General features: G+C 32.5%; 1 protein-coding gene across 3 annotated transcripts; it reads left to right on the forward strand.

The window, feature by feature from the left end:
• Positions 1-1,367: 1,367 nt before the first annotated feature.
• LOC6645159 (proton-coupled amino acid transporter-like protein CG1139) lies at positions 1,368-25,816 on the forward strand. 3 transcript variants are annotated; one of them, XM_023177164.2, is made up of 6 exons: positions 1,368-1,437; positions 19,922-20,001; positions 20,174-20,326; positions 23,415-24,227; positions 24,403-24,562; positions 24,625-25,816. In XM_023177164.2, the coding sequence occupies exons 1-6, from the start codon at positions 1,390-1,392 to the stop codon at positions 24,886-24,888; spliced, it is 1,518 nt and encodes a 505-aa protein (XP_023032932.2). In that variant the 5' UTR covers positions 1,368-1,389; the 3' UTR covers positions 24,889-25,816. The 3 variants fall into 3 exon arrangements, with proteins under 3 accessions (XP_023032932.2, XP_002067874.2, XP_023032933.1); XM_002067838.4 differs by lacking the exon at positions 1,368-1,437 and adding an exon at positions 9,347-9,590; XM_023177165.2 differs by lacking the exon at positions 1,368-1,437 and adding an exon at positions 19,209-19,506.
• Positions 25,817-27,908: the final 2,092 nt, after the last annotated feature.

Below are 27,908 nucleotides of genomic sequence, written 5' to 3' on the forward strand. Positions count from 1 at the left end.
GAGTAACAAGTGGTAATTTGCATTTTTGTCTTAGAAATCGTTTATGTTATTGAAAAAATTGGTAAGACAGCTATTTTAGAATATGCTAGAGAATATTTTTTGCCACTTTCATTATAAATTATTTATCCTTGACATCAGAAGCTTCAAGATATTATCTGTATGTGCATTTATATTTTAATAGGAAGTTTGCCATGAAAAGAGAAATATTTTCAAGGTTGAATTGAGTTTTAATTTTACTACATACTTTGCTTAAAGTCAAAATATTTAATACATTTTTTGAGTTTTGATCTTATTATTGTCGCTAATTCCCTAATTTTAATTTCATATAAAATGTTAAATGTGATCCTTAAAAAATAGGACTTTAATGCCGCTATCCTTATGATCTTTTTGCGATTATATTAAGATAAAAACTTGAAATTTTTTGTGTTACTTTTTTTAAGGATTAAAGTGGATTGAAAGATTGCAATGGAATTATTTGGGTTACCTTTAGTTCCAAATATGCTTAAAGTTTTCCTAAATTAACTACCTGCAAATTGTATTGAAAAACTTGAAATTTAACTGACATATGTGCCTCATATGTAAATACCTCCATCAGGGTTATACTTTCCACGCTTCCCCCTCTTGTAGTAATTTTTTGCCTGTTACTTGTTTCAATGCCTTAAATGTGTTTTTGGCTTAAAACGTTTTAATTATAATTTTACGTTTTTCTGGCATTCTTAGAGGTATTTCCAGGTATTTTTAGATTTCCGCATTGCTCAGAGAGTGAGAAAGAGAGACGTGCATTCAACTCGATTAAACTGGAGGCACTAGAAAAAATAATAAGAACTCCCACTAATCTGAGTTATGTTTTACACTCAGTTATTATTGTTGGGGCCCCGAAATGCTAGATAAGCGAACCTAATCGCTGCGTGCACTGGGCCTACAACTGCTACAACTGAGTTGTCTCCATTTTATCAGTTTTACTATTTTCTATTTTTGAGAAATATTTAAATAGTTTGCGGAACGCACGTTTTGTTGTCCGGCCTCAGGTTGTCTAGCTGCTAGGTTTGGAATTGCACTACAGCAATCATAGAAAAGGCACCACCACCACCGCCTCCCCCTCAACAAAGCAACAAAATTTTTATTTCAATGCTGAATGTTAAGCCACGATCATGGTCAAAGTCACTCGAACAGGTTGAACTCAAAAAGCAAGTTACGAGACATTTTATTTTGTGTTTTTTTGCGCTTTTGAGTTGAGTTGTTGTGAGTTAAATTTGTTTGTAATCTTTTTAATTGAATTTTGCCGCCCCAGATGCAAGTTTTTCTTTCATTCTGTGCTTGTCAATCTGCGGGAGAACAACACCTCGTATACTTAATCTCACTCGTATTGTTGTGTCTACGGCTGGGACAATGACTCTGGCGGTGATTAGTGGAACAACGGGCCAGACCTGTGATATTGTAAGTTCTAATCGTTATTTATCAGTTAAGATTAAACACAATGAATTGGCCTAATTGGTTAATAAATCAAATTCAAATCGAAAAATAAATAAAAACATTCGTCAATGCTCGAATGCCCAAAATAATAGTTGACTAAAAACTGTGCGAGATATGTACATACAACATACTCTATATGTGGATATATGTATCTATGTAGTTTTGTGTTATCTCTATCTCTATCTTTAATCGTATATCATCTGTGGAGATTGTAATTAAATAACTGTAAACAACACAAATGACATTTTGGCTTGGCCATCTTATCTCGCTCAATATTTTAATGACTATTTGATTTGGGTTTATGTTCATTAGCCAAGTTACCCAGCTACCAAATTGCAGCAGTAGTCGGCCTACTGTTTACCTGTCTGGTCTGGTTACCTAACAATCGTTATTTCATTCGAGGAGCAGTCGAAAGAGACAAATTTCTTATTTGCTGGTGATTAATGCCGATCTCGATTCAAAGTGGGTGTTGTTTTGTGCATAAAAACAAAATCTATTAAAAAGACTTCCGCCAACACCCATTAGGCAAATATATCTACATAGATAATTATTGTTGGAAGAATTTGAAAAAAAAAAACAAATCTCAAAACAATAGAGAGAACTTATCCCAACTGACTTTTTAATTGTGCATAGAAAATTTGTTCATAAATACGAGTCGAAAATTGCATTCATTTTGCCCATTGAGAGAATGTATCTCAATTGTTCACTCAAACGTTTTAAGCAAGTTGGAAATTGCCAACGTGGGTTACTCAGATCAAACCTAATTGCCGTTTATGTTGAGGCAAGTTTTCAAATATATTGTGCCCCACCTCGATTCGGCTCGAACTCAATGTCGTTTGTTTCGTTGAGCTCAAAGAAATATTAATTAAATTTAAAAGGTATTTTGCTATTGTATTAAATGACCAAACAATTCGCTCTCAATTTTTTTGACTTATTAATCTTGAGATTGAAGAAATTGCAGACCAAGAATCTTCGGAGCCTCAAATTTTTAGAGGCAAAGAGAGTGTGTAAAAAATAAACTTAAGCAACTAAAACATGTTGTGAAAAAATAAACTATATTTTTACTCTATATTTATTTTGCGTTTTTACACATTATATTGGGTTTGCAACCAAAATTAATATTGCAAAAAAACAACTGTTTTGGTGGAAAACGTATTTTATATTTTCCCAAATAAATACATATTTTATATTTGAATTTAAAATTATAATTTTGATGAATTGAATTTCGCAACAAAATTATCTACATAAATTACCTATAAAAAAGGTAACAAAATCAATAGATCGATGACATATCGGCTGACTCTTAACCCTTCAGGATCACTTTTCAAAATAATTGAAAAACATATTTATAATATAAAAGTATTATATAGTAATTTGTGGTTCGATTTTGCATCCCACAAAAATTGTATTAGGTTTCTTTTACCTATGAGATGTGATGTCTGGAAGGTGTCTCAAGACACACGTTTCTAATTCGCTGCTGCGATGCAGTTCCTGTGTTTCTATATCTTTATTTGATAACGCCAGTTTATAATCGATAGTAAACAAATATACTTAATGGCAAAAATAAAAAAAAAACTTTATTGGCCTTATAATTAGGATTTACAGAAGTTTTATAACATAAAACAACCTATAACAATCAAAATCGTGGTAATACAAGGCATCAACCCCCATGACGCCATAAGGGGGTCACCTTGTGACATTTTGTGACAGTTTCCATACTACTCTCCCCCTTTTGTGATGAAACTTAAACAGCTAAAGGATCTTTTTTTGTTTTAATTAATTAAATTAATAACAAAATAAGTGCCTTGAGGCAAAAGGCTTTAATAATGCCTCGATTGACCAAAGTTTTCCTTTAACTAACAATAAGTGTAAACTAACAATTACTAAAGTAATAATACTTGTTTGTGAGGGATTGAATAAGTAAAACCAATTAAAGTAAAAACTTAAAGAGTTAGAAAAGAAATCTAATTAAATTTCAAACCTATTTGTGGTATATTTAAAACCAAGCAATTTTAATTACTATTAATCAAGTTTTATTTAAATTTTAGCTGCGTCTTCAATAGGCCTTAACCCTTGAATTCTTTTGATAATGCTTACACTAGTGATGCAAATTTCAATAAAAACATCGATGTCTAAGTTCATGCTATCAATGTTAATAATGTCATAATAGTATTTAAAATTAATCTTAAATAAATAAAGTATTAAAACCCACTGGCCCCTTTTAGCTTTATCTTTCAAAAACTATTTTAAAAAGTATTTATGGGTTTTACTTTCCGAAATAAACTTTCATTCACCTGATTTGGGCTTATTTAATTTATGTTATCTGTTAACATTTTTCCCGCCGAGGAAAAATCGTTTGCCTTATCTTTGTTGTCAATCTGAAAGAAATGCGCTTAAAGTTATAACTTAAGTAAGGTTTTACAGGGCTTTTCAAAGCAGCTTCATATAAATATATGATAAAATTTGATAAGTGAAAAATAAAATCGATGTTTTAGTAAAACATTGATACATCGCTCAACATCGACATCAACAAACACATCAAAAAACATCGCCAAAAGAACATCGATGTTCGATGGATCGATGTTTTTTTCATTACTAGTTTACACATAGTACTTAAATAAAATAAATGAACAATGGATTTTTATTTTAGGAGAAATTAACACATAATAACCAAACGCAGCCAAGTAACTCTGTTTTTTTTTTACTATTATTGGTTTAGTTCTTATTAAAATAAACTCTTACGAGTTTTTGAGTCAAATGAATTTGGAACCTTCCTGGATTTATATTTGCCTTTTCTTTAAATACTGTACTATTAACTATTGATCCTTTGTTCTGATCAAAAGTTTCTTTATGCTGCAATTAGCACTTAGTTATAAGATTATTTTACAGTCATTTACAATTCTGAGAATTCGGTAAAAACGTTTAAGAATGACTACTGTACTCATAGGTTTCGTTGTAATATAAAATATATATTAAAATGGTCAACGACAAATTCTTTCGAATGACATTTATTATCGACACTAATTGAAGCACTTTATGGAGAGTTTTTCTTTTTATATCCAATATCTAGAATATTAGTCACCGTTTAAAGTATTGGGAATTTAAGTATCAGAATGAATCATATTTAGAATGTTTATTTATTTGTATGTGTATCAACTAGAGCCTAGAGCCAGAGACTATTTTTATTTTAAATTTAGAAATCAGATAAATTGCTGAAATTGAAATACATGTATTTTTAATTAAATCAACAACGAATATTCTCTTTTGTCTGGCCCGACACGAGCCGTCGTGTGACCGATCGTGTCGGCCCACTATGATCTATCTATATATACATATAATTTTCTTTGGATATCAACAGACCTAGAAACCATATGCACATTTCTATGTATGTAATAGATAATAACGTCATTGAATATTGAAATTAATTGATACTTTGTACCCATCCATGGCGGATATGACTAGATATTGACGAAAAGAAGGTCTTATCCATCCAATTTCGATTGCAAAAACGTTTACTTGGCAAGCAAAAATCGTCGACTAGGATTAGTTTGGCCTATTGTCTCAAATGTGTTAGTTGATCGTCTCTATTCTTGTTATTGCTACCTGAGCTAATTGAAAGGTGAGCAAGTAATGGATTTATAATTTCAATGTGAACTGAACTGAAACCCAACTGAGTTAAAGTGCAAGTGAAGTGAAGTTGATGCTTAACTCGCTGTTAAGGCTCTAAGTCAACAACCTTTTGATTCTCGATAACCAAACGAATCCAAAAAAAAACCCTAATTCGGGGATTTATTTCTTTATTTTGTTTGTATTTTTTTTCTTTTATTTTTTTTTTTGCCTCCCGCTATTTTATTGAATTATTTTGGGTAAATATCTCTCAAGAATGAGTTTTTTTTAGGTAATTTTTCTCATTTTTTTTGTGCTATCAAAAATGAGTGTGAAACAAAACCAGTTTAGGTGAAATTTTTTCGCGGATGCATTTTGCATTGTAACATGCACATTCGTATTTTTGTATTATAAATATTATGAATTTTTCTTGTTATTTTGAACAAATGTTTTCATTTCACTTGAGTTTTGCTATAAATAAGCATTCAAGTACAACTTGATTTTAATTTACATTTCGATGTGTAAAGTTGAGTGAGAATATATGTAGCAACTACTTCCTGAGTTCGACGGGAAGAAAGAAAATACACAAAAAGGAGATTGATTATTTGATTTTGGTTAAAGTTTGAGAACTTTTCTAAGCTACTTTGCCAGTGATAAGCTTCTCAAGAAAGTTATTCTTGAGTTGTGAAAAGAAACAGGAAAGGATTTAAGTTTTACAAAATTGGCAATCAATGCTTTAAAAGTCAGACCACATTTTTAAGGGCTATAGAAGCAGAAATAAGTTCATTATTGAGTTAATGATTTATTTGGTAATAGTTAATTTTTGGGACTAAGTGTGTTTCAAGCTGCAATTATTTTTGATATAATTATTTTTGCTTATTCCATTGATTAAAGTTTGAAAACAAGCGGTTGAACAGCTTTACCGACATATAAATTTAACTTTAACAATTACTTACAAAGTACCCAATTTAATCTTCACAATAATAATGACTGAAAATCGCAAAAACAACTACATTACTATTGAAATGCAATTTTTAACGGTCAAGCAGTTTAAAATTAACACTGGCAAGCATCGAACTGCTTTTGAACTGCAAAAAAGCAGCAAAAAACTGCTTTTAAACTGCTTACACTGTTTTTGTTTTTAATTTCAACCGCATTTAGCAAGCAGCAGAAAAGTATGCAATGGTATGGTTTTATCCGTTACATTTGTCCAAACTTCAAAGCAGTTCCATTTAAAAATCGAAGCAAAACTCATGAATTTAATTGTATCTGGGTCACAGTGTTCAAAACATTTCTTTAAACCATTTGATTTGTTTTCTTTTTTAATAAATGTCACCTTGGGTTTATTAACTATTCATCCAACTGATCCCAGCCAAATCAGTAATAACGCAGCCAAGGTTACTTCAATCTAATCCCGTGTATTCATTCCATTTAGTTGAAATTCTTTTGATTTCAGTGATCTCTAGCGCATAAGTCGGTCAAGTTTAGGTAAATTGGTTTTTATTGTGCTCCAAATGAAAAAAGCATTTAAAACGAAGAAAAATTTCCATAAATATGAGAAAGAAGGAATTTCAAGGAATAAACCGCTCTCAACTGGTTTCGTCAGAAGGAACAGTTCAAATGACTGCTGATCGATGATGGTGATCGAAACGATCGATCGGGATGGGGTCAGAAAAGTGAGGGGAAAGAGAAGTGCGGCCGTTCTATTTGTAGACAGCTGCAGTTGGCGCACGTTTCAAATTACACACACTTAAATATAAATAAATGCGACGCAAAAATTGAAATTGATTTAAATTTTTTGTTGATTTTTCCCCCCACCCTTTTTATTTTCTTATATTTTTTCGTTTTTTGGAAAGTTGAGAGTGTTTTTATACCCAGTAGGTTATACAAATATCATATGGCATAAAGCTGCTTGAGTATCCAACTTAAATTTCTTCTACATCAAACTGGCATGAGATATTTTTTTTATGATTTAGAATTTGAATTTGTATGCTTTTGCTTTTGCTTAATGTCAAAAACAGTGACCATTTTAAGTAATTAATTAACAACTTTCTATTTTTAATTATTATTATTTAACATTTTTAAAATCACACTTATATAATGTTATTCATTTAGTTTTACTCCTACGCCCTTTTCTTTAAATAGAGAAAACCATTAATGTTGGTGAAAATATTTTGTAATATTTCATGTAAATATGAATATATATTGATGGAATATCATTAACATGGAATTTCCAAGCTGTATTCCGATCATTCATTCAATTAATATTTTTGTAATTGTTACTAATTAATTGACTTAAGAGTAATGCACCTTTATAATTTTACATTCTTACATGCGAATTACATTCTTAATTCTTAATAAAAAAAATATGTCACGTTCGTGGTGTTCAGTTCGTGCACCTAAAGCAAATATTTTTTTTAATTAACTTTGGCTTTTCATTTAGGTATTTTGAAGTATGTTTTATAAAAAGAAGAATATATTATAAATTAATTCAATCCAAATCTAATTGAGAAATACGGATAATCAAACAGAAAACCATATTAAATGAATTGTCAATTTTCTCAATCAATTTTTTTTTTTCACTTCAGCTATTTATAGATGGAGTTTTGGGAATTATTTCTTCACTCCAATATTGGGTAATCAAAAGTCGAGCTTTTAGCCTTGGTCGTGAACATTTTGGGCAGTTTTTTTTTATTTTGGCAATTGATGTTAGGTCAATGCTGGGTCACACACGTTTCAATTGGCTGACAATTAACCGAAGGCATTGCGCCGAAAACCGTCGCTGATTCTTATCTCGCATATGATATCAATTAATAAGCTTTAATGGTTTCATTCCTTATCTAAATCAAATATTATCTATCTAACTATCTATCTATCTATTTCGTATATCATCATCGTCGATTCTCTGATTTTTGTTACCTGTGGCAACTGATTCATTGATTGTGACGCATTATTTTTTGTTTTTTGTTGGCGGAACCTGACAATGAAAAAGCCTAGGAGCAAGTTTCCTTTTAAATGGGCTCTAACAAGGTTGCTAGAGACTAACTCCCATTCACCTAACGGCAATTGCTTTCGCTCTCCCACTCATTGCATTTCTCCTTCTCTCGAGTCCCAACTAACTCCATGGTTGTAGTTAATTCAAAAATATAGGAGACTTATCACGAATAAAGTTGACTTCCAAGTAACTTTAATAGCATCAACTTAAATTTGGTACAAAGCAATGATCTAACCTATTTGCTAAACAATTAATCAAAATCAAAACTATATTACCGAAAGTTGACCGTAAAACTTATTCAAAAATATTATCTATCGGACTAGAGCGAAAAAGTGCAGCGAATTGAAATATTTATTATTACAAATTATAATCGAAAATTTGGTTTTTATTTTAAATTTTTCTAAATAAAAAAAAACTTTCTTTAGAAAGCATTTTAATTGTTCTTACATATTTCAATCTTATGAATTCTAAAATTAATTTTAATTTAAAAAGTAATCGAGTCCTCTCCATTCGAATAAGATTACTTTAACTTATTTTTTATCAATTTTTTTCTAACGTAAGCAGTTTGAATAGAAACTTTCTAATATTATTTGTATAATTAAGTTTGCAAAGTAATTTTTTAATTTTTGTAGTGCGTATTCAAAAATTGAAAAATTTCAATATTTTGAAATGACAATCCCTCTACAAATGAAGGAATCTTTCACCAAATTAAAGATTCAAAAGCAATAAAAGTGAAAAGTGAGAAACTCGTCTGAAATTGCGAGCGTTTGAAACTTTATCCCCTTGCCCACTACGCCCATGTCCATGTCATATACACTCCCTCTTTCTCTCTTTCTCTCCATAGTTTTGCCTTCGTCTTCTCTCATGTGTGTGTGTGTGTGCGTGCGTGTGTGTGAGTACCCGAACGTGTGTGTGTTGCGGGGTTTTACTCGCTTGTTTCAGTGCAAAGGTTGGCATTCTTGTTCTGTTTCTCAAAGCGTGCGGTTGTTCAGAACTTTTCCAAAAATACAAAAAAAAAAAAACCGAGAAATAATAGAAGAAAATTTTTGAACTTAAACTTTCCTCTATTACACCCCCCGTCTGACCCGCTCCCTCAACAAAATCCGCCCCTTCTCGTCTCGACTAGAAACGCCTCGCAAGTTGCATTATTAGTAATATTGCATTAATTAATCTACATATAATTTTTTTGTCCTTAAAAAATTTTTTGAAAAGAATAAATAATAAAAAAATAAATTATTTGAAAGTTGCCAAGAAAAACGAAAGAAATTTGTTTCAAAAATATTGAGTCTGAAAATTGCCTCAAAATTTATCCATAAAATTTTATATTTTATTTGTTGTTGTTGTAAACAAGTGTGTGGCAATTGTACGAGGATAACCGAAGGATATCATCGGCAACCGCCAAAGGATTATAGCATTAGAAACGATTGCCATAGCGAGTCGCTAGCTCGTCATCAAGTGCATCATGAGTTTCCACAAAAGCGACTCGCGAACGCCTTTGGCGCCGGCTGAGTACACTGTAAGTAAAAAATTAAATAGAAAAAAAACAAAAAACACACAAAAAACCACAAAAAGTGCGGCCAACCCAGACCCTTGGGAATGTCCACTCTCTCCCACTCTGCGGGACCACAGGACTTTGGTGTGTCCTGTTTTTTTTTTTTGGTGTGCCAAATTTTTAATGTGTGTTTTGTAGACAACTTGTAGTTTAGTGTAATTTTATCGAGTAAACATCAATAGAAATAAAAAAAACTTCACATCTTCTAGAAAAGAAAGTGATAATAATTATTTTTGTGGCATTTTTTTGAAATTCGAAATTGAAACTTTTACTTTATTTAACGATATATTAGAAAGTTGTGTTTTTCTTTATTCGGCTTATTGCTAACGAATTTCATTTTCATTTGTGTAATTTCATTACACAACTTTTGAAACTTATTTCAAACTGCTTTTGTTCAAAATATTTACAATCTTTTACTAATTATGTAATTACTTTTTAAATTAAAGCCTTGCCCATTAATAAGTTTTTTTTTTTTTAAAGAGTATTCAAATTTGAATTATTCGATTGTTCTTTAAATGCTCTAATTGTATTGTAATTCTTACTAATTTAGTTCTGCTTGTTTTAGCATCTTCTTGAAAACTCCTAACTTTAAGTCAAAATCTTTTGAGTTCTAAAATATATTTCTTTGCTTTGGTATCAAGCAATAGTCAAGTTCGTTATAAAATAAATTAGCTGATAGAGAAAAACTGCAACAAATTTTAAGTTAGCTGCTTTTTTGTTTCTTTTATATAGTTTTTAAAGGTTATTTTAAGTCATTATTAATTAGTTTTGCAAGTTAGTTAGTTATATTTGGCAGATGTTCCCAAATTAATATTATTTCAAGTCTTTGAAAATCGATTAATAATTAAAAATGGATTGAAACATTTTCTATAAAATGATTTTAAAGAATACCGTATTACTCGATTTGATTGATTGATTTGAAAATAGCATTCTCCAAATTTATTTTATATAACTTTCTTCTATAGATGAAATTTTGCAATGGGATTGTCTATTTTTTCATTATTTTAATTATCCTTTATTGCTTTAACTTAAAATAAAGGACAGACCTTTCTTTGCCAAATTTCTTTCCTATTTCGTTTCTAATGCTCTTCTTCATTCTTCGTTTAGTTCGTTTGTGAAATCATCCATCAAATATCATATCGCTCATGAGTAATCCTGCCTATGTATAGTATAATCAGCATGAGATCCAATTGGGGATCATATGATAACGAGTCGCTCTGATTGTAATGTAAAATTTCCATAATGACTTGCCAAGTTTCAAATTGACATGTGATTCGATACGCTTACTGGCCATTAGTCAATTCTTCCTGTATTCGGGTCTTAACCCTCTAATGCCCCCCTTGTTGTTTGTTTATTGATCGATGGCCTTTTTTCTGGTGTAGTATTTGTGTTTTTTTTTTTTTGTTTTTTTCTGTTTCTACTGTATGGTCTAATTGCCTATGCAAATCTTGTGTTGTTTGTTTGAACAAACTTGAAGCCTAATTTCGGGGATGTTTTTTTTTTCTTTCCATTTAGTTGGTGTTGTTGTTGTTGTTGTTGTTGTTGTTATGAGTAACCACAGTGCGTTTATCCACCCTCACTCCTATAGGAGTAGAGAACCTCAATGGAAATTTCCACTCTTAAAATTCCCCGACTCGAGCCTTGCACTTTTATGTTTGCCCTGTCCGTGTCTCCGTCTTCGTTTCCATTTTCATTTTCATTTCACGTGGAATACCTAGAAACGGAGTGTGCCATTGCCTAGATATATGTATGTATGATATGTATGTATTAGGTTTAGATATACTACGCAGATTCTGATTTTTTTTTGGGTGTTGGCGATATCTCTCATGTCTACCTACTTATGTCAGCATTTTTCAAGGGTTTCGATTTGCAACATTTTTCAACTTTTTGCACGTTTACAATTTCGTGGCAATATGCATAAAATTATCGCATATCTACAAACATATATAGCCATATATATGTGTACATATATGTATAAAGAATGCACCCAAAATCATTTTTGCATTTTGCGTTTTTCGTGTTGCATTTTTATTTATTGTTCTTTTTAATTTTTTTTTTTTTTTTGGGCTGCTGCACAAATTGCGCTGAGTTTGCATTTTGTTGCGGAGAGTTCGACAAATGTCTGGTAATTTTCCATGGCATTAAAAACAGAGCGCAAACATAGGAACTGTGTGACCAATGCGAGAGACTCTCTCATGCTCTCAATTCACTCTTCTCTCCCTCTTTCCCTCTCTTTCTCTCTCTCTCTCTCTCTCTCTCTCTCTGTCTCTCTCTCTCCTTCTCTCGCATTGTGTCTTTTTACTTTCTTGCAATAGATTTCACCAATTGCATCAGAATGCACTTGAAATTTGAACCTGAATCAAAGGGTATTGGGCCAGGTAAATAAATTATCTAACATTTCCATTTCTAGAAGTTTCGATTCAAATTTCCAATACTTGTTGATCTATTTGGATCAATTGGCTATAAGAAATTTAATTCTTGTCAAAACTGGCACAAAACTTGATAAATATTTACATATGATTTAAATGACTGAAATTGATTGACCTGATATATAATATTTTTTTATCAATATATCCTCACAGATATAGAAGATAATTATATCATTGGTGAATTGTTAAAAGGAAACTAATTTAATTAGTTTCATAATAAACTCATATTGACTAAATTTACTTTTCGGTGTAGATTTTTCTTTCCTAAATGTTGCTAATATCCTTTCAATATGCGCCGTATAGTCAATTATCATAAATTGAAAATCGATTGAGTTTGCTAAATTATTGTTTGGATATGCCAGGGTTTATTTACATTATACAGTGGGCAAGTTTTCTGTTGACTTGTCGAAATTCGTTTATTTTTCAAAAGTATTAAATTAAGCAGTTTTTGTAAATGAAAGCTAAATTTTATAGTTTTCATTCTAAAAATGTTGAGTTTTTTGTAGTTTATTAAGGTTTCTGGCCCTATAGTTCCGCCTGTCCATCTGTTCATCTTTCTGTATAGATCTTACGGCCTCAGTTTAAAAGCATTTGGATTGATACTTGATTAGGTAGATTAAGTTGTAGAATTTGTTGAATAGAAACGATTTTATTATATTTTGTACATATCACCAAATCACGTTTAGATCGGATAACGATTACGATATTTTGTACCTATCACCAAATCACATTTAGATAGGATAACTATAATTATTTGATATCAAGAAACAACAGAAAGGCAAAAGGAAAAAATATGATCGTACCAACACGACTTTGGAAGTCTGAGAAAAAGATTTTCTTTTAATTCGTGCAAGTTTTATTAAAAAATAAACAAAAATTAAAATTTCTTCACAATTTGTAGATTTTTGTTTAACTTTTTAAGCTCAAATTAGAAATACATTGGAGAAACAAAGTGTAGCTTATTTTTTGGGCTAATTCTTAGTAGAGAAATGATATTTATATTTGCTTTCTTTTGAATTTAAAGTTGGCATAACAATAATAATATATAAATCAAAGAAATTCTTTGATATGAAAATTGTAAATGTTGAAAATTATCCACTGTGCACAGTGTTTTTTGTGTTACTTGAAACACAAACGATTTTTCCGTGCAATTGTGAATCATTTTATCTTATCTCCTGTAAAATGTAACGGCAAATAATGTCCCCTCGACCCCCCATACCCCTCACCAGGCAAACCCCCATCAAAACCTGGCAGTGTTTGATAGCTCGATCTTCCTTCAGTTTGGCTGATCATTCGTTTATTGACAGAATGCCGTAAATTTTCATTGGAAATTGAGCCGAATTGTTGTTGCTGCAAATTTGTTCCCTCTCTAATGCACGATCAGAGGCGTGTGGTGGAGGGGATGAGGGGGCCCACGTGACTTAATGCTGAATAATCAAACTGCAGTTTTTAAACAAAAACAAAAATGGAAAAATTTCCATTGCAAACAGAAAATTGTTAGCGTTTGCCGATTTCGTTTTCTATTCTACTTCCTCCGTGCCCCATCTCCACCCAGCGCCTTCTCCTACTCCGCCACCACCTCCGCAGTACCCCCTTCCCCTCACATATCTGCTTATGTAAGTTCAATGGCATGTTTGTTATTGTTGTATTTGTTGCAAAGTCAATTTTAATGGTTGACAGTTTCAATTAGAAATATTGATAGAGATTTCGACTTGGCTTCAACTGACTCAACTCAACTAGCAGAAAGACAATGAGAGAGAGAGAAAGAACGATAGTGAGAGAGGGATGAAAAACCCATGTAAATACCTGAGCTCCGATTTCGTCATGGCATGCAAAAAGAAACAAAAACGCAATTTAAAATGCTTTCTCATGCTCCAATGATCATTTCGTTAGTCACAAATTGCCGCACAATTAACTTTTGAAGAAGATTGCTAGCTAGTAAATAGAAACTACTCAAATTCAATAGAGATTAGTTCTTATCACTACAAACAACTATGGGGAAGACCTGCCACATAAGTGAATGAACGACACATTTTGATTGTATGAGTTTATTTCTTAAATGCTTCGACTTATGTCATTTTTTTTATATCGAACAAACTGCTGCTACTGTGATTGCTAGCTGATAATGCATTCGTCAAGCTACACTGAGAGAAATACAGAAATGGTAACTTTTTATTTTGATTTTTAACTTGAGCTTATAAATTTTCGCTTATTTTCTTCTTTAAGTTTTTGATGAAATAAATTAAACTCCAAACTTCTGTTTCCAATTTTAAAATATTGTGTTATTTATCATTAAAATTAGTTTTTGATGCAGTTTATTTGCTAAATTGCGATTTAACTGATATATAACATATTGAGAACAGTTAAAGAATTGGCTAAAATACAGCCCCAGGAAAACATTTGGTATATTGGATATTTTGGCAAAAATTTCTGATCAAAAATCGAGTTCAAAATTCCGTTTAATAAATGCTAAATTACGATTTCATTTATATATAATATTTAAAATGGAAAATGTAATGACCAAGAAATTTGAGAATGAATTTTCTTTTAAAGAAAAACATAAAAAATTGAAATTTTTAAGGTTTTAATTATAATATAGTTTTTTTTATGCTTTCCATTAGATGGAAAACAATTTACATTTTCATTTAATTACACTGTGATAGTTTTTTTCAAAAAAAAAAAAAAGACATGGCAAAATTTGATAGTTTCACCCTATTTCGGGTCCTGCGAATCGAACTGCATCATTAGTTTTTTAAGTTATCACGATGGTTTCATACAAAATTTTTTCGGGAAGTTTTTCATCAAAGTTGCCGTTTTTTCGAAAAGGGTGTTTTTTTCATTTGCTTCTAACTTCTAAAATATTAATTTTTTTACAAACTTTCTTCAGTAACGTTTCTTAGAATTAAAAGAGCTACAAATGTTGGGAAGACATCTAGCCTCTAAGTCCGTCCGTTCCCGAGCTTTGGGACAAAATGTAAAAAAACGAATCTTGACCCAATTTTTTTTATGTTTTCTTTCTCGCATTTTGCTAATATTGAAAATTTTCCATTCGAATCTGGATCCTAATGTGAGAATTTACTATGCTCAATGGCAGCAGAAGAAACACCAGACCTATCTAATTTACGATTTATAATATAACCATTTAATCAAATTGAATTTTTATACCCTTGCAAAAATGGTATATTTATTTTGGTCAGAAGTGTACAACGCATAGAAGGAAGCATTACCGAGCATATAAAATATATATATTCTCGATCAGCATGACGAGACGCGTTCATAAAGTTATTTTCTCAATAACTTCATTATTTTCTGAGCTATTGTCATAATTTAATATTGGTGAGTTTATTACACCCATAAAGAAATCTGCCAAATTTGATCAAGATCTTTCGAAAACAGTGACTTTTTCTTAACTTAACTTTTTCAATACATTTTGATTTGAAAACCTATAAAAAGTTGTATCAACTTCACCTTTAAGTCATTGATTTAAATGGACCCCTCCCTCCTCCGCCCGTGCTCAAACCAGGCTACGCCCTTGACAAATATTGTTGCGAAATAAATAATATGCATTTATTATACCGACTGTATAATCATTTTTCAAAAACTAAACAAATACAGTTAGTTTAATTTTGTTAACATATCTAAGAAAAGAAAGATCTTGATCAAATTTGGCAGATTTCTTTATGGGTGTAATAAACTCACCAATATTAAATTATGACAATAGCTCAGAAAATAATGAAGTTATTGAGAAAATAACTTTATGAACGCGTCTCGTCATGCTGATCAAGAATATATATACTTTATATGGTCGGAAATGCTTCCTTCTATGCGTTGTACACTTCTGACCAAAATAAATATACCATTTTTGCAAGGGTATAAAAATTCAATTTGATTAAATGGTTATATTATAAACCGTAAATTAGATAGGTCTGGTGTTTCTTCTGCTGCCATTGAGCATAGTAAATTCTCACATTAGGATCCAGATTCGAATGGAAAATTTTCAATATTAGCAAAATGCGAGAAAGAAAACATAAAAAAAATTGGGTCAAGATTCGATTTTTTTTACATTTTGTCCCAAAGCTCGGGAACGGACGGACTTAGAGGCTAGATGTCTTCCCAACATTTGTAGCTCTTTTAATTCTAAGAAACGTTAATGAAGAAAGTTTGTAAAAAAAATTAATATTTTAGAAGTTAGAAGCAAATGAAAAAAATACCCTTTTCGAAAAAACGGCAACTTTGATGAAAAACTTCCCGAAAAAATTTTGTATGAAACCATCGTGATAACTTAAAAAACTAATGATGCAGTTCGATTCGCAGGACCCGAAATAGGGTGAAACCATCGAATTTTGCCATGTCTTTTTTTTCGACTATCACAGTGTTACCTTTGATTGGCCCAGGATTACAAATTTAAAGAAAGATTAAATCTCAGTTTGGTAAACTACAAATGAAGTTTAAATTACTTCGATAATAAAATGGATTGACCTATAAATGTGGAAAACATTGTAGTTGTCGCTCGCAAAGTATGCAACAGTTTTGGTTATTAAAAATGATATTGGCTCTTAACATAATTAAAAGGAAACTTTCATAATTTGCAATGATTATATTTTCAATAACGTAGTCAACAGAGAGATATTCTTAAATATAGAAAATTGGATTGGTTCAATATATATAACTTCTTAAGTTCGCTAACATGACTCGAAAGAAATATATAGAACAAACTTAAACTATATTCAAATAAGGGAAAGATTACTTAGAAAGATTTTAGGAATTTATAAATATTTTATGTAGTTAAAGTATTTTTTTACAAAATTATGTTAAAGTCGTAGTAAATTTGATTATTCATATGGCAAAAGTTATTGCAGTAGGTTTTACTCATATGTCATTCAATAAATATTTGTCAACTATCTAGGAATAGATACCTCGCGGGTATGGATCTAAAACAAACTTCCCCCCCCCCCCCCCCCCCAATTCTCTCTCTCTCTCTCTTTTCTCTTTGGCACTTTTTATCAGTCTCTGTCACTTTTTGCTACTCTCATTTTCTTAATTTTCGTGAGAGAGCGATTGCATTTTTTGCAGCCATTTTGAACTTGAAATGAGGCAATGCGACACGTGTTTCCCTCTCGTCTGCCGTTGCCCAAGCCCCTTTGGCAGGGCAATTGCAAATGCAACACTATTTGCACACATTTTGGTTTATTTTTCGATTTGTGCTCGTTCTCCATTCTCCGTTCATCGTTCACCGTTCTCTGTTGATGTTTGCTTAGCTGTTAGAGAGAAATATTCTCATGCAACGTAGTTTTCGTTTTTATTTTTTGCACTTCCAACTTCCCTGAACTTTTCCGCTTCAATTTTATTGCACGCAATTGACAGATTGAATAACTGCCGGCCCTGCCCCGCCTGAATGACGTTTTGTTTCCATTAGTTTGCCATGCAGCTGTCTAATTATTGCCTAATGTATATTTTTAGTCAGAAACTAACAATCATTTTTTTTTTTTTCTCACTATTTGTTGTCAGAATGTGCAATTTGCGCATTTCGAATATTCTTGTCTGTGGTCCATAACTTAAGTTAACTGAGGCGTAAATTCCCCACACTCATCCCTCCTCCTACCGTTTCCCGAAAAAAAACAAAAACAAAAAATAGTTTAACTTGGTTTATTGACTCTTAAAATGAACCATTTAAGCGTAACAAAATTGAAATTCTCAGTGTTTGAATGGAAGCGATCTGATTGTAAATTGTAAATGTAATATAGAAAACAAAAGCGGGGCTAAACTGCTTTCAAACAAAGCGAAATTCTTTCTGTTAGACGCAGTTAAAAATTCATATTAGTAGAGGAAAGAAAAAAGCAGCGAAAGAAAAAAACGTTTGATGATTATGTTCATAATTGAGTAGCATACTTTTAAATGTTTAGTTCAAGGAAATGAAAAAAAAGAATAATCATTTTCCAAATATTTATAAATATTATCTTTTTCGATTTAACGAGGTCAAGTTTAAATTTAAATTCAAATTTCCCACGTAGTGAGAACAATTCATGCAAGCAGTTCATTTGTTACAAAGCAGTCGGTGCGCCACTGTGCTCGTGAGGCGGTATTCCGCTAAGCAGTGCAATTGTGCAGTTCACTACAAGCAGTGCAAGTGCAGTGAATCAAGTATACGCACCGTTTGGCTTGACAAATCCAAACAAATAAGCGAAAGTGTACATTCTCGTCTAAATTCTAACAATTTTAACTTTTTTTTTATTAAAATTTATTACAAATAAACTGAATGAGAATAAAGATAAACCAATAAACTTTTGCAATTTTAATTTGACCCTTCGACAAGAAACAAGAAAAAGCATCCAGGACATTGCGAAATTGGTCGTAGTTATTTATAAAATAATACGAACTGATTTTATAAATTTCAAACATGTAACAAAAACAATGCATCCCACCCCCCACTTTCAGTTAGTTTGGCTAGCAATTTTTTAATTTAACGGATTGCCATCATTCAAATAAAATTGCAAAAAATATACACATATGTATGTATGTACATACACAAACATTTTATTTTATTTTGTGTTTATGTATGTGTTGACACAAATTTGCAACTTCCTGATTAATTTTTGCTTTGTTGCGCATCTCACAGAGAAACCCCAGACCGGATCGGTGAAACACGTGCGAGAGATGTAGAAACAATGCGATCTCTTAGATCACGCGCAGCCATTTGATGGTCATCTTCCACTTTTCCCAACTCAACGAAATACATATAACAGATTTACTCCCACCAAAAAAAACGCAAAACAGAAAAAGAAAAAAAAGTAAAAATAAGAGAATTTAGATTTGTTGTATGCAATTTTTCTCATTTTGTGTTTGTGTGTTTTGTGATTGGCAACTTTTGGCGTTGATTTGTTGTCGCCCCTCAACTACTACCCGATGATCATGATCATCACGTTCACAATGATGATGATGTGGATGATAATAATGATGATGATGATGATTGTTTTCGTTGTCGCTGTTGTTGTCGTTGTCGTCGTCGTCGTCGACGTCGTCGCTGCCGTCGTCGTCGTCATTTGACTGCAGCGCCTCAGATTTTTATTCCGATTTAGTTGTATTTAGTATTTGGCTAGAGCCAGAGGCATCTGTGTTTGTTTGTTTTTTCTTCCTTATTTTGGATAGTCCCGGTTTTTGGGTCCTGGTCACTTTCCCCCCTATCCAAACCCATTGCAGATGTTTTCAAGCTGAACGATCCAAAGGGAAAACCACCTTTGCCGCCTCGCCGCGAGCAACATCAACAGCAGCAGCAGCAGCAACAGGAGCTGAGCTCCTTTGGGCCGCTGCATGAGAAGCGTTTATCGAGTGCCGCCTTGAGTCGCCACAAACTGAAAATGTCACTAAAACGAGGTGGACCACCCCCAGCTAGCTCTAGTGGGGCTGCCATGATAATGACCACCTCATTGAGTGGCGTCAGCTTGGACAAACAGGTGATGCGTTGCAATGGATAGATAGATGAATGCATCTCACATCAAGGTCGCACACATTTTCGATAGAAAAATTCGTATTGGTGGTCATAAAACTGCATTGAACTTGTTCGTTGATCTTGTTATTTGCCTGCCAGCCAAGAAAAGAAAAGAACCAAAAAAACAAAAAACAATAACAAAAAAAGAGAATATATCGTTTCTATAGTCACTTTGCAGCTGATAGTCAAGATGATGATGTTTAAGACGATGCGATGGGAAAGGGAAAGGGAATGGGAATGGGAATTGGGGTACAATCATGATGATGAGAGCTTTTACATAATTTAAAACACTCTTTCTTACTTGCCATTTTATTAAGAATTTTCCTCTTTCTCTCTCTCTTCCTCTCTTTCTCTCTATCTCTCTCCTTTTTTTCTCTTAGAAAATTCCCTCGGTTGTGTCATCGTCGTCGGTGTATGAGGCAAACGGCCAAAGGAATATCGCGAATATAAGCAAACCCAAGTGAGTATAGTAGTCCATTTTTCCTTTATTGAATTCATTCGCCTCAGTTCGGTTGACTAGTGCAGTGCCACTAAACATCTAACTAACTAATAATTAATTAATTCGAAATGTACAAAAATATTGATAATAACTCATCAACAACAATGTTTGAAATGTATTCATCTTCGGATAGATTCATAAGATCGGATATGGCTGATGTACCCGTACAACAGGCTGCAGGATCAACATTACCATTGGTAATAACACGGAAAAAAGGCGGCGGTGATGATTCGGAGGATGGCAACTATAATCCATTTGAGCATCGCAAAGTGGAGCATCCAACATCGTAAGTACCTACAAAATATACCCTTTAGTTATTTAAAGTGCAAACTGTGAATAGAAAAGTTTTCACAATACAAGAAAGTGCCTATCTACAATGGAAAATATCATAGAATTCATTGAATTTAAACTATTTCAAATTGAGAAATAAATGCATCAATTATTCAATGAAAATTAACCATATACAATTGGTCTAAAATTGGACAGGTCAGTTTAATACAAAAATGCCAAATCACTTGAAATTTATAGGACTTAAAACTACGATTTGAAAATTTCTAAGAGGTTTCAAATATGCAGAATCTAATAATTCAGATCTTTGATTAATCGTACTTGATGACGGTTTTTAATGTTAAAAAATATGTTTCTTCATATTTGATTTTTTTTAAGATAAAGTTAAGTGATTTTAATCTCCCTGTTTATATAGATTTTTAAGCTAATCTAATCCGGAATGGATCAGCTCCGAACTATTTATTCAAAATACCACATTTTAGTTATCATAAATAAATATTTTTAAATTTTTTTGGGTGAAACTTGGACAAGTTTTTAAATTTTTTGACATAAATTTTTTGATTGATTTCTTTAGAAATTAAACTAAAACTACTTGTGATCATATCCTTATAATCTTTTTTAAAATTTTCTATTATTTAAAATATATTATTAACTTTTGGCAGATGTGAATAGTAAATGAAACTAAATTGAACGAAATAATTGAAAAGAAAACATAATTGAACTATGCATTTTTGTCAAATTTTTCAATTTCACGTGTTGCTTATATAAACAGCTGATCGTGCAAATATATAGCAACATATATCTATAGTATAGTATAATCAATTTCAATGACTAACAAAAGCCGAAAAAGAAAAGAATTGCATTTACGTCATTGAACTTTACCCAAGAGACTTTGAGTTTACCTTATTTCAACGTAAAATAACGAAATAACAAAACATTCTCGTTACGTTTTTGTATCGTTTCGAATCGTTTTCGATTTGAACGGAAATGCAATTTGAATTGACATTGTCCTTGGACTTTTCAGCTGGCAATTGCTTCCAAACTAAAAATAAAGTAAATTCATGTAATGCCGAATAAAATGTGTATTTGTGTGTGCTCTCGCTTATTTAGTTTCGGCTTTTCGGTGTTTTTTTTCTTCTTTTTTTTTTGCCGTTTGTTTCGCTTTTCGATTCATTTAGTATGTGAAATTTTTGTTGTCTATTTATATGTAGCAACACAGAGGAAAGAGAGGGAGAGAGACAAACTGAGAGGACAAACGCTTTATGGCTAAAACAATTGCCAATTCGGATTTCAATTGAAATATTCTATAACAAATGCAATTAACAATCTTGATTCTCCATGATTATTCGATGAAAGGCCTTTAGCATTTTGTTTTTAGTTTTGTTTAATCAACCGTTAGGAAAAAAGCGGCAAACCATTTATAAGAGGGACAACGACGCATGGATGCCCTTTACTAACTTACACTTTTCTCTCATATCTAACTAACAACATTCTTCTCCCTTAGTAAATTACTATGCTTAGTTTCCAGAACCGATTCCCTTAATGTTAGTTTATGTTTTATAATTAAAAACCTTTACGGGTTTGCAGTCTAATATGCCATTTCTAGGCATTGGATTACAGGTCATCGTCAAGATGCACATTGTTGAACTACGGAAAAGCAGGAAAAATAATCAGCTTTAGTGTGTGAATGTTTTTTCCTTTATTTTTTTTTGCTTTATTGAAATTTATAGTATTTTTACTCATCAGATTTTTGGCAACTAAAATTATTTATTTACACACATACATACATACATATACATAGGCATATAATTAGGTGTGGGAAAAAAACTCAAGCGAAACCTCTATTTGGGATGCGGGGAAAAAAATTTAACATTTGGAAATAAAACTAAAGACGTATTTTCACATAGTTTCTTTTAAGTTTTTCTTACTATAGCTTGGAAGAAAAAATATATATAATAATAATAATAATAATAATAATGACTATTGACTATCGGAATTGAAATGCATAAACATAAAACATTTATCTTTATCTATTGCAATTTAATTTAATTTGAAATGAATTGTAAACTATTTGTTTTCGCTTATTTGAACCTTACTATTTGCTAAATGAAAAAAGGTCTTAATACAATGTAAGGTAAAACTAACTAATCAAAATCATACTCCCTTTTGCTTAAGGAAATCTAATTTAATCAAAGTAACGACGAGCTAGCGTCGAGGCCTTCGGCTCTAAGATATATATGAGTGACTTAAATATGTTCAAGTAAATTACAATGTTTGAGGAAGTTATAAATTCTGTTAATATTGTCTTTAGATAATGTGGAAAGGTGGATTCAGGGAAGAGTGGATGGGAAATGGGTCTTCCTGATACTCTCTGTTCGTTGGTAGTAGTCTAGGAAGTGCTGCAATTACAAAATTACAAAAATAATTAAATGATATGTAAGAAAAAGTAACAACAAAAAAGAACTATTTTTAGCCTCCTAGAAAATGTCTTAAAATTAAATGTCACACATGAATTACGACCTAATTATCTCATCAAAATTATTTCCCAAAAAGCCTTTCCCAAAAAGGTTTCTACTATTTGAAAACAATGTAAAAAAAAACTTTCTCGATTATATTTAAAACCATATTGAATTTTTAGTAAATTTTTCCCAGCTGTTTTCTTCTATGTTTCTTTCTGAAGGCCTTGATAGAGAAAGTAAGCCACGATAAGGAAAGTTGGGAGAACAGGTGGTTATTGGAAATGGGTATCTGTCAAAGATGTAGAACAGACCTGGTTATGGCAAATTGCAACTCCATTGGTATTTATCTATCTTCCCAGTCGTAATCCAAAGTCGACAAATTATATGAAATCTTTAACTACAAAATATATGTAAAATGTATTAAGAATTCGACCTAACAAGTTTGTAGTGTATAAAATAAGGCGAACAAAAGAAGCATAACAATTAGAGTTAAACAAATAATTTGAAATAATAAATTAGTAAGAGATTCCTGTGGGTCTTAATAGTTTTTTAAACAATTCTTGAGAATCTTTTATGGATGAAATTTATAATGTTTTGCTTACTTTTATTTTTCTTCACTCTTTACAGGGATGTGGAGACATTTGTGCATCTGCTTAAGGGATCTCTGGGCTCCGGTATATTGGCCATGCCCATGGCCTTCATGAATGCAGGCCTGTGGTTTGGATTGGTGGCCACTTTCGCTGTAGGCACTCTCTGCACATACTGCGTCCACATATTGGTGAAGTGCGCCCACATTTTGTGTCGGCGTCGCAAGATTCCGATGATGGGATTCGCCGATGTGGCCGAGCAGGCTTTCCTCGACGGCCCCCCGTCCCTGAATCGCTGGTCCCGCTTTATACGCTTCATGGTGAATACGTTTCTGGTGATCGATCTGCTGGGATGCTGTTGCATCTATCTCGTATTTGTGGCCACCAATGTGCAACAGGTGGTCGATGTCTACTTGGAAACGCACCTGAGTGTCCGTGTGTGGATTATGATTGTAACGGCTCCATTGATTCTCATGTGTCTCGTGCGAAACTTGAAGTTCCTAACGCCCTTCTCCATGATTGCCAATATACTGATGTTCGTGGGCATTGTGATAACTTTCATCTACATGTTCTCCGACTTGCCAGCGCCAGCTGAACGTTCGGGTATTGTGTCGCCCCTTCAATGGCCCCTCTTCTTCGGCACTGTTATCTTCGCCCTGGAAGGCATTGGTGTAGTCATGTCCCTGGAGAATGACATGAAGAATCCATCCCATTTTATTGGCTGCCCTTCGGTATTGAACTTTGGCATGGGTCTCGTCATTGCCCTGTACACTCTGGTCGGATTCTTTGGCTACCTGAAGTACGGTGATGCTACAGAGGCTAGCATTACATTGAATTTGCCTTTGGAAGACAAGTGAGTTGATATTTGAATATAAACAAATGCCTATTACGCTCTTGCTTTTGTATAGCATACTTAAGGAAACATTTGAACACTTTGTTAATTAATAGTTGCCTAACTATGGAGTTTTCTGTATAAAATCCATGGAATCGTATATTAATGTTACGAAATTCCTTCTGTTTATTCACAGACTGGCCCAATCCGTGAAACTGATGATAGCCATAGCGATCTTTTTCACCTTTACACTGCAGTTCTATGTGCCCGTTAGCATTCTGTGGAAAGGCATGGAGCATAAAATCTCACCAGAACGTCAAAATGCCAGCGAATATGGCCTGCGTGTGGCATTAGTGGTAAGTAGATAGGAAGATATCAATTGGACAATATGATAAATGTTTCAATTCCTTGTGTGTAGATTCTTTGCGGAGCCATTGCCGTGGCACTACCCAATTTGGGTCCATTTATTTCGTTGATTGGTGCCGTGTGCCTTAGTACGCTGGGCATGATTGTGCCAGCTACCATTGAATTGGCTGTCTATCACGAGGATCCCGGCTATGGCCGCTTCAAATGGAGATTGTGGAAGAATTCGGGTCTGATATTGTTTGGTGTTGTTGGCTTCATAACGGGCACATATGTCAGTATACGCGAATTCCATGCCGAGTTCAGTGGTGGTCATTGAACAGGAAAACAAATAATTGCTAATTTAATTTAAATTAGTTTTAAATACACACACACACACACACGCACACGCACACAACATATGTAAACACAAACACACACACACACACACACAGGGATGTCTAAGCTAAGTTTTTAACTAATTTTAGGGCTAAAGTTTTTGATTTGTAAGAATTTCAATTTGTTTGTCTTCCCCTATCCAAATCCCACCCACAATCCATGCCGATTTAAATACCCTTTAGCACTAACACACCCCCACCCCCACCCCCACCTCACCCCAACCACCATTCCACACCCCACTCAACCAGCCATACGACTCATCAGGTAGAGAAAAGTAACAGAAAAGTATTTCAATATTACTTAATGCCATTCATTTGTTTGGCATTAGACAAAGAGCGAGAGAAAGAGAGAGCGAGAGAGAGAGAGAGTAAAGAGTGTGTGAGAAAAGTTAGAGAATTTTGCATAAAAGTGATTTTTGTAAACAAAGTGATTCTATATATTTTTTCAATTTTTTTTTTTCTAATTTGTGTTGACTATCAATTTTAAAATACAAAATACATCCTAGTTATTAGTAGTAATTTTAGTTCCTGAACTAAACTAAATTAGTAAAAAGAAATAACAACAAAAAAAAAGATGAAAAAAAAATATGTATTTGACATATAAACATAATTATACCTATTTAAATAATAACTTTTTTTTTTCTTTAATTTAATAATCATCTGTTCTTTTTTACGATTTTGATTTTTTCCCCTTTTTTTTTGATCTTTTACCTTATGCCCTATTATTTCAACTACAAATATGACATATATTATGTATGTATAAAGATAAAGAGAAAACGAAAAGGGAATTCAAAGACCAAAATTGCAAAATTGCATTAATTTTAAGCAAACTGTGCAAATACAATCAATAAAGATTTCTAGAAATAATAACAATAATTGCTTCAACATTATTATCGGCAAGGAATTATAAATTCATATGTATGTACATATATGTATGAAGATATATTTTTGAAAAAGCGATCGAAGTTTTATCCATTTGATGTTTGTTTTAACTCTACACATTTTTGATTCGTGCTTTTTAATACAGAGCGGAATTTGGGAGCCAAGCCTCCAAGAGAAGACTTCGGGGAACGGTGACCTACACTATGAGATCAGAGACCAGATTTTGTTAAAAGTTTAGAAACGTTTGGCAAATATACAGCTGCGGTAAAAATAATAGCACCATAGAATGTTGCGAAATTCAAAGTACGAAAAGCACGTCTATATCATATATTGGAACCCCCGTGCTTTATCGATTTTTTTTGGTGTACATATTTCTGTACTCCTTACTTGGTGGAACGAAAATACGAAATCCTGTCCCACAATATAACACGATTTTACTTTTGTCTGTCCACAATATATTCCTTCACTTTTCCACTGGCCATTGTTGATTGGTAATCTTAATAGTCAATAGTGGCACTTGTCCCGGACTAAGAGCTTTTCAATTATTTCCTGTAGCCTAGTACGTATGGTTTCAACAGATGCAGAAATTTTGAAATCTTTTTTATGCTCTGGTTCTGGCTTAAACGGCTCTTTCTTGCTCTGTCTTACCAGACGCTTGACGAGTAATGATGAGATTACGGATTTTTGCCCACGAGACTTCACATTTGGGACAAATTTTTTGGCGTTACTGATCATTTTGTTGGAACAGCCCAGTATAACTGCAATGCTTTCCGCGACCCATATTAAAAAGTAGCTATTAATTTTGTTTTTAAACTAAGTTTTTCCGTAAAAAATAACTTTTTCTAATAAACACTAGGATTTCTCAATGATAATTTTCGCGCAAATGCTTTTTTTCTATGACAACATGTACTTAGTAATATTTTTTTCACCGCGCTAATTTGCATTCTCCTTTCGATTGTGCTTCTTCTCAGAAGAACCATCATCATTTTTGTTTTTTTTCTTGGTCTCCAAAATCAGATAGACTGTTAGTAAGGCAAGAGAAAAGAAACTGCAAACCAAAATTTCTTTTAGTCAAGTTTTACTGTAAAATGAAGTGAGCTGCTTGTTTTGGTGCTATTTTTTCACCGGCACTGTATGTATGTATGTATATTGACAAAAGTTTTACGCCCACAAGTCTGTCAACACGAGGCCTTCATTTCTATAAGTCCAGCCCTTTAGCATTTTAAATTTGACTGGTTTAATAAATTTTTATCCATCATGGCACTTATCATTTGGAAGACATTTGCTAATTCATGATAGAATTTATTAAAATTATATAAAGTCGATAAATAAATTAAAAACTTGGTTGTTTGTTAAATAAACAATATAGTGTAACGTTTCATTATCTCCTTGAAATTGTGTTTAGCTAATCACTTTACGACATTTCAAATACTTAAAAAAGCCTGCTCATTCGAACGATTATAATGATAAATAGGTTGCTAAAATAAATGCCACATACTTCAAAAAGGATTTGAAAAAAAGGCTGGACAATTTGCCTCCCTAAGTATGCAATGGGCACTCGAAAAACAGCAAACAAAATGTTTTAATTTAATTTAGCTTTGGCAAATGAAAATGCTTTATTCAAATTAGTCAAGTCAGTCTTTTAGATTTAATCAATTAGATCTTAGTGCTTTGATATATACTTGTATTTACTTGTTCCCCAAAACTTAATTTCCTTAAAGTGTTTTCCCAACGTCTACTTATGAAGAACGTAAGTAGACATTTGAGTTGAAAGTTCACTATCATGACATACTGAATTTTTGTAGAATAAAATGCATACTTTTTGGCAGAATATTCGTTTTGGATTCATTCCATCGAAGTGGCCAACGAAATTGATAACACACTGAAACCGACTCGAAATGTTCTTTAAAAGTTTTGAAAATGCCGTGACTTTTGCTTCTGGACGGACGGGCAGATATACGGATTTATAAACTCGTCTCGTTATGCTGATCGAGAAAATTCTCACTTTGTATGGTCGGAAATACATCCACAAACTTCTGACCTTAATTTATATACCATTTTTTTAAGGGCATAAAAATGA

Source organism: Drosophila willistoni (assembly GCF_018902025.1).
Source record: "Drosophila willistoni isolate 14030-0811.24 chromosome XR unlocalized genomic scaffold, UCI_dwil_1.1 Seg105, whole genome shotgun sequence".
In the NCBI taxonomy this organism is placed as follows: Eukaryota; Metazoa; Arthropoda; class Insecta; order Diptera; family Drosophilidae; genus Drosophila; species Drosophila willistoni.

Excerpts from the sequence above, each read along its gene's own strand:
- LOC6645159 (XM_023177165.2), top strand. The coding sequence starts at position 19,411 with ATGTCACTAAAACGAGGTGGACCACCCCCAGCTAGCTCTAGTGGGGCT. Across the intron at positions 20,002-20,173 it reads GCGAATATAAGCAAACCCAA|ATTCATAAGATCGGATATGG; the intron begins GTGAGTATAGTA and ends ATCTTCGGATAG. Across the intron at positions 24,228-24,402 it reads AATTTGCCTTTGGAAGACAA|ACTGGCCCAATCCGTGAAAC; the intron begins GTGAGTTGATAT and ends GTTTATTCACAG.